At 35.5% G+C, this 12,105-nt stretch overlaps 1 protein-coding gene across 1 annotated transcript; it reads left to right on the top strand.

Annotated features, from left to right (window-relative positions):
* The first annotated feature begins 722 nt into the window (after positions 1-722).
* Positions 723-961, top strand: LOC133322449 (protein muscleblind-like). The gene has a single exon (XM_061531446.1). The coding sequence runs from the start codon at positions 740-742 to the stop codon at positions 959-961; it is 222 nt and encodes a 73-aa protein (XP_061387430.1). The 5' UTR covers positions 723-739.
* Positions 962-12,105: the final 11,144 nt, after the last annotated feature.

Raw genomic sequence — 12,105 nt, forward strand, 5'->3', positions numbered from 1 at the left:
TAATTTTGTGAGTGATTTTTTTTAAATAAAAGAAAATTTTACAAAAATTAAAAAGAAACTCAAAGAAGAAAAATAAAAGAAATTTGGCAACCCTAACAAAAAGTTGACAACAAGAAATAAATAACAAAAGAAAAAATTACAAATATAAAAAAAGTCAGCTAAAGAAAAAGGAAAACGAAAGAAAACAAAACAGTTCTAGCCAAGAAACGCAAACGAAGAAAGGAGAATGTTACAAAGTCTGGATTAATAAAAAAACCCAACTACAAACTCCCGGAGCAGCAGCAAATCCTGCCCATCATCAATTAGAAAGGAATCGCATCGAAATCCAGCAACTATTTCTATTTAGTCCCGCAACTCCTTTTTGATTTCGTATCCCTCTAAAATCTACGACTATCTGATCCCCAGTCAACTCATCATCAAAATCTTCTCCTTCCCGCCCAGAGTTTTTTTGGCCAGTATCCCCACATCATTATCATCACCATTATCCTACAACAACTACTATACGGCAGCTTTTCTTTAATGTAAAACTAAAAAAAACAAAAACTAGACTGTCCTGTGGTGTTTTATTGCTAAACAGAAACCAACAACAAAAAATCCATCAACAACAAAAGAAAAACAATAAAACAGCTAGCAGCTAAAATAATACGCCAGCAAAGCTAGCAATAAGTAAAAAAAAACCCAACAACAACAAAAAAGCAGTAACCCACAAAAAACTCCCCCCCAACAACAACAAACAAACATGGCCGCTATGGTTAATATGACCAGCCTATTAAATGGCAAAGATTCACGTTGGCTCCAGCTAGAAGTATGTCGTGAATTTCAAAGGAATAAATGTTCCCGCCAAGATACCGAATGTAAATTTGCCCATCCGCCTGCAAATGTTGAAGTGCAAAATGGCAAGGTGACCGCCTGCTATGATAGCATTAAGGTTAGTAGAGATGCTTTAAATTATTTCCTTTAAAAAACAAATATTATTTAGTATTATAATTATTATTTTCATAAGCCTTATTTTGTAATGCATGTCTCCATATCATTAATTTCATATTTTTGCACCAAATATCTTGGGAAATTATCGCCTCGCTTTCACTCTCTCTATCTCTGTCTCTCTCATTCCCACATAGAGAAGAAAATTTCCAATCATAAATGCCGCCTTCATATGCCATTATAGACTGCGTCTGTCTCTACTTTAAGTCTTATTTTGTTCAGCCATCTTCCATTTTTAGTTTTATATACACACATACATATGTGCTTTAATATATACATAAATATATAACCTAACTAGTTTTAGAGTATGTGAAAGAAACAGCTTCTCCAGCACCACTACAAAATACAAATATATTTAGCGCAAAAATTCTGATTCCAAATGTTAAGTAAGCCGCCCTGCTGCTGTTGCTTCATCATAAATGGTAATGGCTAAAATGCTAACAATGAAAAATCGATGGTCTGAAAAAAGTAGGAATAAATTACTCCTTAAATATTGAACGAAATAAACATTTATTCGGTAAACAATTATTGTTTTGTGTTGTAAAATCTAGAGCCTCAAAGAAATTCCTTTAATCTCTAAGCGAAAGAACCTCTTCTGACCATTAATGAAAATCTGGGTTCTTCCCAGGGTTTCTCAACTGTGAAAGCCTTTGGAAGGCCTTTTATCTATGGAACCTCTTGAAACAAAAAATATTGTTCACTTCCAGGACTCCTTTCTCTATGGCTGATCCCTTATACTGTCATTCCCATGTGAAATACCTTTGGAATTGTATTTTTTTCATCGATGGTAGATATCTTGAAAGGTATCCTCTCTGCGGACGATCCATAAAATGTATTTTTTCTATGAAGGACTTTTTGAACGTAGTTCCCACTATCTATTGAAGATCTCTTGAAAGATCTTCGTTAATAGAAGATATGTTTACTCTGTGAAATCCTTTGAAACTTTTCCTTATGGAACCTCTTTAAAAAATATATATTTTCCCTTCGATGTTCGCTTTTTCTCCGGAATTCTCTTTTTTAAATGGTAGTTATCTTATCTAGGTATCGCCCCCATGGACGATTCTTGAAAGGTCCTTTTGATATGAAATACTTTTTGAAATTGGTATCCTCTATCTATTGAAGATCTCTTGAAAGGTCCTTGTTAATAGAAAATATATTTACCTATGTTCCTTATTTAGAAAATGGGGATATTCCTATCCTCTATGGAAGTTCTCCTGGAATCAAGATTCCTCTATCAAAATAATTGACATTTATAATTTTTAGCCCAAAGTGTTACATTACAGCGAATTTGATAGAAAACGCGCTCAAGAAGCCTAAAATACCGAAAATTGGGGGAACCCTATAATTGAGCTATCCGATAAAGGACCAACTTTCATTGTACTCGATTGAAAAACGCGCTCAAGAACCCCAAAACACCGAAAATGAGGAGTTACCCTTATATGGGGGCTATGCCAAAACGTGGTCCCATATTGCCCATATTCGAACTTGAACTACCTGCAGACAAAAAGTTGGAGAGTTTACAACAGACAGACGGAAACTTTTAAATCGTCATAGAATTTTACGCTGATATAGGGTCGGAAATGATAAATTTAATATATTATAATATGGAGGGTATAAAAACTGGAGAGGTTCTGTCCAAAAATTTATAGGCCCTGAACGGTAATCGAACCATAAAAGATCCTCATTTAATGCAAATTTTTAATGATCGTTTGGAAGAATTGCTATCTGGCTGGACCAATGGCCGAATTTTTGCTCTCAAGCGATATAAGTTGCCTGAAAAGGTTTAGGGTTTGAAATATATTTGTTTCGAGTTCTCCTATTTAGATAAGATCTTTCGAACTGACTTCTATTTGCAGAAGACCAATGGGCGTTTTGCAGTAAGTGTCTTCTGAAGATAGAAGGCGATAAGCATGATTTCCGATTATAGGAACAATTTATATTTTATAACCTTTGAAACCCTCTTGGAAAATGTTAACATGATCAAATATCTTCTGCGAATGGAAGATGCGTTGAAGGGTCATCCGGTTACAAATTGAAAGTCTTTATAAACTGTCTTCAAATATATTTTGTCTATATAGGTGTCTATTGACCGAACGTAGAAATTTTTTTACCCATAGAAGACGAGTGTTAGGGGAGTTGACATTCTTCTAACCATACGAGCCCCTTTCGTTTTTCCACCGAAGATTTTGTTTGCAGTATTCAATATATTCCGCACATAGATGACATTTCGGGAGGTCTTCAGTGCAGAAGTCTCTCCAAACTAGAAGACATTTTGCAAAGTCTTTGGTTAATTGGGGAAATTTTGAAAGCTTTTTCCTTTTTTCAAAAAAAAGTTAAATTTTCCTAAGGTCTTTGCCGATAGTTTTTCAAAATAACTCTTTATTTTCCCCCAACTCCTTTAAAAAACCACTTTGATTTGAAAACACTGTTTTCAAAAATATTTTATATCAAAAAACTTAGTTTTCCTCTCAGTAGGCCTTGATTTTGAAATTGTCGTTTTGTCAAATAAAAAATATTTTTCCGAACATTTAAAAAATATTCTCTGAACGAACAGACGTGTGAAGCCTTGCTGAATATATTTTCAAACAACAATAAGAATTTTTCCTGAAATTTCAAACAACCAAGAAACATGTCCGAAAACGCTAGCGCTGCTTACTCCCCACTAATGGATGCTGAATCTTCGGGATACGTTTGGCTTGGTGCCTGGTCGCTGTTTTGTGTATCGAAAATTGTGTGGTCCTATGTGGATAAATATATTAATAAGATGCTGTGAAGGGAAGAAACACGATTCGATGGAGAGAATAGAGGATGGAAGAGAAAGAGGAAGAAAATAAGGAATTTGGAGGCTGTAATGGGTGTTGAAAAATCATGGTTAAAATTTTGGAGGTTGTTTTGGAAGAGAATATTTTTTTGTCTTTGTTTGTGTTATTTTTTTTAAATTGATAAATTTGGAAATGTTGTAATAAATTTTGACATTTGACATTTTGAAAAATAGACATTTGAAAATTTGTTAATAGGGGGAAGTGGTGGGTGACATCTGTCTAGGCAAAAAACTATTTTTAGAATTTTCTATACATATAGAAAAAATGTATTGAAATATAAATGTATTGAATATATGAAGTTCGAAGACTGCCTGAAATCGTCATAGAAGTGCTGGAATTCATGCGTCCTTTGTAGACGACCTTAAGTGGCAGCGGATTCTTAAGACGACCTTAAGGTTATGGCGTCTCTATGACTAGCTGAAGTTCAGGGAGTTTTATAGGTAAAAATTAATTGAGGTTCAGGAAATCTGTAGAGATGATATGAAGTTCAGAGGGTCTTTACAGGCGAGATATGAAACCGACGGATTGTTGAGGAACGAACTGAGGCTCAGAGAATTATTGGGGATAATCTGAAGCTTAGGAGTCGCTCAAGAGGTCTATATAGACGTGCAGAAGCTCTGGCAGTCTTTCGAGACTATCTGAGCCTTTGAAAGATCTGAAACCCAGAGATTCTTTTGGAATGAACTGGAGCTGAAGAAAGGAGATTCTTTAGAGGCGTGCTGACCATTTTCAGCTTTTTAGAGACCAGCTGATGGTCAGGCAGTTTTTAGTGACTATCCTTTAAAAGTCTATATGTCGATCTGAAACTCAGATATTCTTTTGGAATGAACTGGAGCTCAGAGAGTCTTTATAGGCAGGGAATCATTTTTAAATGAGCTGAAGTTCAGGGTGTATTTTTAGACAAGCTGAAGTCTGGAGAATCTGTACTGAGGTCTATATAGACTTGCAGAAGCTCAGGCAGTCTTTTGAGAGTCCAGGCTTTCTTAGGAAACGATTTAATGCTCTGTAAGTCATTTTTGATGAGCCAAAGTTCAGGGAGTCCTCATAGACAAGCTAAACTTAAGGAGCTCTGTGAAAAAGAAATTTTGCTCAGGGAGTCTTCAGCTCATCTACTGAAGACAAGGGACTTTTTAGAGGCGTGCCGATGCTCAGGAAGTGTTTGAGATACCCGCTGATGATCAGAGAGTCTTTAGAGACCAGCTGATGGTCAGGTAGTCTTTATAGACAATCTGAGCCTTTGGACGTGAATGGGTCTCAGGTAATCTTTTTAGCTCAGGGAATCGAAATTGTGGACGCCTTTTAAAGACGATTTTTATTTTGAGCGAGTCTATATGACTATACGAAGCTCTAGGACTCCATATACACAATCTAAACCTAAAGAACTCTGTGGAAACGAAATAAGGCCCAGAGAGCTTTAAAGACCTAAATGTCAGGCAGTGTTTATATAGGGACTGTGGAATTTATCCTTCCGCCTCTCGTTTATATAATTTTGCAGAAAGGATTTGCTATGGCTTCAAATATCCTCTACAAATATTTGTATGCTCTTCTAAACCAAAACCACATGAAGCCCCCCTGGGTTTTCCGATCAATCATTTTTATTTTCCTCATCCTTGAGTAATTTTTTTCGGAAAAGCCAGAAACAATACCAATTCAATTACAATTCATTAGCTATTCGCAGATAAATTCATTTCGTCCTTTTAGTCATTTAACGGCTTACCGACCTTATGACAGTTTTACCAGCTGCTGGTGGCAGGCCCCTTTAATGAAAAAAATGATTTTTCTTTTAATTTTTTTCCTAAGAAATTAATGAAGTTTCCTTTGGCAGCTCAGAAAAAAATCCAAAGGAAAAATGCGGAAAACGGGACCACCAAATGACTTCTGCAATTGATATCTATTATGTAATCTTACTGCCATAATCATAAGTAGTTCCCTTTCCATTGAACAGCATTTCAAGCCCTTTCCCTTTTATCAGTTTTTTCTTCAAAACCACAAAAATTTTTTTTGCATCCCTTCTTTAACACATCCTTTTAACCACCACTTCAAGTTCTAAATGATTTAAGTCATTTGCATTAGATGCGTTCTTTTTTTTTTTTTTTTTTGAGAGAGATATACTTGGCCAATAACTAAAAGCAATGCATCTTGAAGCGAACAGAAGCCATCAACACGGCTCAATGAACTGTAAAACAAGAAATGGCCTGGCCACAAATGATGACGACAGCCTAGATTTTAGCTTCGTACTTATCTCTCCTCCTCCCTCCATCATTACCACAATGCATTAGCCAATATATCTTCTTAGGCCACTGAAATTTCTTTTTGTGTGGCAAAGATGGCCCCTTTTAACCAGCATTTGATCCTTATCGATATGACATCCTTTTTGGATGGTAGTCAGAGAGCTAAGTTAACGGTTTTTTCCACTTCCCCACATATTTTTTTCTTCCATGAATTTCCTTTAGCCATTATCCATTATTTTCCGGAGCGCCTTGCTTGCCATACGGCAATGGCCTGCCCATCGGAATGGAACGAAACGGAAGTGTAATGTTGTTCATAATTTATGCCAATATTTTTTTAAGTAGCCATTCATTGATGTTCGCCAATGCAAAAAAGGAAAAAAATATGAAAAAAAATCGTAGGGAAGCCTCCAAATAAAATCCGCAATTCTTACTTAAATTAATAGAGAATGGCAAAAAAACGTCGCAATGGAAAGGGATTTATATGGTTGGGGGAGTTAAAGAATTCTCTAAGGATTCATTATTATTGTTTCTTCTGCTTTTTCTGCATCGTTGTCTTTTGTGGCATATTTTTGTGCTGAGCGTTACACAAAAGAAAAGGAAATATAACAACAACCACAAAAATGCATTGTCATTCTAGCGCCCAAACCAAAAATTTGCAGAAAAAAATCCGCCCCTTAACTTCAATTCTGTTTTTGCAGTTTTTCCTTTTCATTTTTTGGCTTACAAAGCTTTGAAGTGTAAATTTATTGTTGAATTTCATTTCGATGGTCGTTACAGCGGATTTTTTGTTGCCTATCCTTGTTTCAAGTCATTATTAACATAAAAATTACTTAATAACAAAGGAAATCGTTTGTTTTTTCTTCTGAGGGAGGGAGGGAGGAGTATAAAGCCATCCCACTCGGTTTGGTTGAGGAGTATTCCTAGCCCAAAATGGAAAATTGTCACAATCGTTTAGAAAGTTTTTTTTTGTTTCTAACTGCATTGAGATAACTGTTAGTAATGTTGAAAGGAGTTTCAGGGAAAATAATGCAAAATTTAATTTGAATAAAATATTGAAGTTTTTTTCTTAAATAAATTTGAACTTTTGGACCAACTTGGAGATATTCTTAAAGAAAATATTAAAAAAGAGAGAGCTCAGGGAGCCTTTATAGAGAAGCAGAAGCTCAAAGAGTCTTTATGGAAGAGTATCTATGGGCGAGATGAATCTTTATAGTTTTTAAAGACAAACTGAAGATTATGGAGTCTTTGTAGGCTCAGGTTATTTTTATAGAATATCTGAATCTCGGGGAGTCTTTATAGACGAGCTGAAGCTCAGGTAGTTATAGAAGAGCTGAAGTTCGTAGGGCCTTTATAGACGAGCATCATGAGTTCTTTATACACATACGACCTGAATTTCAGGGGTCTTTATAGATGAGCTGAAGTTCAGGGAGTCTATGGACTAGCTGAAGCTCAGGAAGTCTTTATAAACTATCTGAAGCTCAGGGAGTCTTTATGGAATAACTGATGTTCATGAGGTCTTTATAGACGTGCTGAAGCAGCAGGAGCTGAAGCTCAGGGATTCTTTATAGACGAGCTGAAGTTCATGGGGTGTTTATAAATGAGCTGAGGCTCTGGTAGTCCTTATAGACTTTCATGAGGTTGAAGCTTAGGAATTCTTTATAGATGAGCTTAGGATACAAGCTAGGTATACTTTATAGACTACCTGAAAAGGAGGTCTTTATAGACTGTCTAAGGCTCAGGGAGTCTTTATAGAAGAGTTGAAGTCAATGGGGTTTTTATAGACTAGCTGAAAATCCGAAAATCCTTATACACCTGTATAAACATCCAGAATATAGACCAGCTTAGTAAACTGAAAAGGGCTGAAGCTCATGTAGTCTTTATAGACTATCTGAAATTCAGGGAGTCCTTATAAAAGAACTGAAGTTCATGTGGTCTTTATAGATGAAGCTCAGAAAGACTTTTAGTGAGGGGGTTTTGATTGACAAGCTGATAGTCCGCGAGTATTTATAAACCATTTGAAGGTTATGGAGTATTTATAGTATGACATGGCAAAGTATGGCATGTAGTCTTTATTAGCAAGGGGTCATTATGACTGGGAGGAGTCATTAGCAGGGACTCTTTAAAACTGAAGCTGAAGCATGCAGGCTGTATAGACAATCGAAATCTTTAGTCGTGGTTTTTGGTCATTTTTTTTTTTTTTTGTTCCCAACCTCCCAAAAATAGGCCAAAGAAGCCGAGAATAAGTAAGCAGAAAAATGGGTTAAGTTAGGCTGGGCTGAATTTTTTCCTTCCACCATCATAAGGTGAACATTCAGGATACCTCTTATCGGTCGGTACTCTCATATGGAGGCTATGAGAAAACATCAATCAGAAACAATTTTTAAAGATTCTCAAGATTCTCCTAAAGAATTAGAAGAACTTCTAGAGGTCTTTTGGATAAATATAGGACCTCCTGTAGCTCATCCAGAGATATACAATATTCTTCAGGTTTTCAAAATAGGGTAAATCTTTTAGTGGTTTTCTATGAGAGCTAGGAAAATCTCCTGAGGAAAAAAGATAAAGGATAAAATACCTTCGGAGATTCAGGAGAAAATCTTTTGAAGACCTTCTGATGATAAAAAAAACCTTCTTGAGCTCTTCTGAAGAAATAGAAAACCATCTGTAAGTAATTTAGGGAAAAACAATCTGTTAGAGTTCTTCTAAAGATGGAATGCCCTCTAGAGATTTTTTTTCAAAGGGAGCATAATTTATACGTATTTTCGAGATGGATGGATAACCTTTTATCGGTTTTCAAGAGATGGAAGACTTTCCAGAGGTATTTAATTTTTCACAGGCTTCCTAGTCATAAAAAACGTCCTACAAATATAAAACCTTAGAGAGGCCTTTTGAAATTAAAAGAATTTCGAGATTTCCACTAAAGAGAGAAGATCTTTTGAAGACCTTCTGATGATAGAAAAAATGTTCTTGAGGTCTTCTGGAGAAATAAAAAAAACCTTCTATAGGTTATTTTGAGATAAACAATCTACCAGAGGTCCTTTGGAGAAATAGAAAACCTTCTATGGATAATTTAGGGACAGACAATCTTCTAGAGTTTTTCTAAAGATTATCTAAAAAACGTTCAGAGGTCTTTTAAATAAGGAGGACATTTGAGAGTTCTATTAGACATAGAAGAACGGCCAGACCGGAAAAACTCCTGAGGAAATCTCTTAGATGTAGAAAATCTTAGAGATGCCTTTAAGAAGTAGACGTTCCTCCGAAGCTCCTCTATTGGTAATTGAGGAATAAACAATCCTTTAGCGTTTTTCTAGAGATAGAAGGCCTTGTAGATATCTTCTATAAAGAGGGGACATTTTATTGGTATTTTAGAGATAGATGGGTTATCTTTTAACGGTATTTTAGAGATGAACGATTTTTCAGAGTTCTTCTTTTAGATGTGGAGGACATTTAAGAGGTATGTTAGATATAGAAGAACTGCCAGGCAGGAAAAGCTCATGAGGTATTATAGAGGCAGAAGGTTCTGAACAAGGTTCGTGGACATGAAAAACTTTTTAGAGGTAGAAAATCTAAGAGATGCCTTCAAGAAGTAGAGGTCTGTAAGATATAGAAGAACTGCCAGGCAGGAAAAACTCCTGAGGAGGCAGAAGATTCTGAACAAGGTTCGTGGACATGAAGAACTTTTTAGATGTAAAAAATCTAAGAGATGCCTTCAAGAAGTAGACGTTACTCCAAAAGTTCTCTAGAGGGAGAAAAACCTGCTGGAGGTCTTTTGACCTATTATTATGACTATAATATTTAATTTAGTAATTTAAATACAGATAATATGGCCCTATGAGCCACTTATCAATCTGAAAAAATAGAATCTATTTGGGAGAATTTTTAGATTCTAGCTTAGATACTAAAAATTCCTCAAAACGTTCTCCTTGTTAACTTCATCTTCATCTTCATTTTTAAATCCCTCTTCATCTTTCTTTCCATTAGCTAATTTCGTTTTCTGTAAATGAAAATCTCCCTGTTTGTTTGGGTTACAGGACGAAAAACAAAACAACAACAAAAACAAAAGAAATCTTTAATTGCTTCGAAAAAACACAATCGATTCCCCAGTGCTTTAAAAGTTCATTGCTGCTGCTCCCATTGTTGTTGTCAAATTGAACATCAATGGTGCATAGCAAACAAACAACAACGACAAAAAACTCCTTACGAATGGCAAAAACATGTTCGACGTTCAATGTGTTTTTCATTGTCCGTTCTTTAACTCTCTTTTGCCATTTCTACTCATCATTACAAGCAGACTTTTGTCTACTACGATTTTGTAAAACCAAAAAAAAAAGGAGTTGGAGGTGCAGGATAAATGTCTAGTGGATAGAGTCGAGCCGAGAGCTAGCTAACTAACAACACAAATAAACTCCAAGGAATATGAGCAAAAAAACAACAAAAAACATACAATGAATTAAGCATGTTTGAAGGGGGAGAGGGAGGAGGGGTTGGTGCCAACTGTGGTAGCCATGGCATCATTGCAAAAGAACTTGTATACCTTCCTTCCTTTAGCGCTAAAAACAGGCAAAAGAAATCCAGAAATAGCAAAAAAACAAAACACGAAATATAAAACAACCAGCGATTAGACTGTATTAAGTTAATTACAACAATAGTTAAAATTTTCCACCAACCAACATTGTGTGCGGGTGTTCGTTCGTTCGGTTTGGCATAAACCCGCAGTTCTATATAAATAAAAAGCACTGCCATTAACAAATCCACCCCCTGTAAATGATTAGTAGTGTTGTTGCTGTTGTTGTTTTTGTTTTGTAATTCAAGTCTCCTTGGTAGTTAGTTGTTGTTGTATTTTTTTTTTTTCGTTCTGCACTGCTGTGTTTTTATCTTGACTTAAGCTCTAGCCAATATGTTAGGTGCTATCGCTTCTTTTTTAGTAGACGCTTTCCAGTCTCGTGGCAAAAGCAGAAGAAGAAGAGGAATGCTAGGCTAGGTTAGGGTAGAATGAATGGTGTTGGGTAATGGTACACTGAGCTGAAAATATTGAATGAAATCTGTAAATTTACACTTTTTACTTGGGTAACAAATCTTCTTACCAAAAATTATAAGTATTGATCCACTTTTTGGGGCAGCACCCAAATTTCGGAATTTTGGGGAGTTTGGGCACGGTTTTTTTTTATAACGAATTGGCTCTTATTTGATATTCATTATAAATCTCACTACCAAATATTATCAATATTGGCCCCAGTGTCAGGATTAGCCCCATATCAAAGTGTCCCTAATTTTCTTTATTGTGGATACGTTTAGTCTAATATTATTTTTCAACCTACTTCGATTTTTTTGGTTTTACCCTGTTAGTAATAAAAGGGTATAAAAAGTTCCATCTTCTAGAGATGGAGGACTTTCCAGAGGTCTTTTAGATATGGAAGACATTTGAAAGGTCTTTTAAACAAAGAAGAACTGCCAGACAGGAAAAACTCCTGAAGTGGAAAATCTTAGAGACGCCTTCAAGAAGTAGACATTCCTCCGAAGGTCCCCTAGAGGGAGAAAACCGGCTGGAGGTTTTTGGACCTATTATTATGACTATATTATTTAATCGGGTCGAATTTGATGATATTTTTACTTGCTTCTCAAATTTCCTTCTTTCTAGTTGCGTTGCTATTTGTCAGTGTATCACTCTGACTACTTGCCATGGTATTCCCAGTTGGGCGAATAGAAATTTTATATTTGAAGTTATTGTTCCAATGAAACACAAACACACACATACAAATAATCGTTAATAATAATGGAAAGCTTTAATTCCCATTCCTCGCTAACTAGACGGCATTCATTTGAAGATGGATAGAAAAGGCATTGTGGTTTGTGGGAGGCAATATAGAAAAATATTTTTTTCAAGAAGATGCGTGGATTTTTTAAATAATTTTTTTCCAAGGACTACAAGAAGTGTGGATTTTTTAAATAATTTTTTTCGAAGACTACAAAAGCCTGGATTTTTTTTTAAATAATTTTTTTTCGAAGACTACAAAAAGCGTGGATTTTTTTAAATAATTTTTTTTCGAAGACTACAAGAGGCATGGATTTTT

Source organism: Musca vetustissima, unplaced genomic scaffold, assembly GCF_032173495.1.
Source record: "Musca vetustissima isolate MV318-11 ecotype Yass unplaced genomic scaffold, APGP_CSIRO_Mvet_v1 utg29023, whole genome shotgun sequence".
Taxonomy (NCBI): Eukaryota; Metazoa; Arthropoda; class Insecta; order Diptera; family Muscidae; genus Musca; species Musca vetustissima.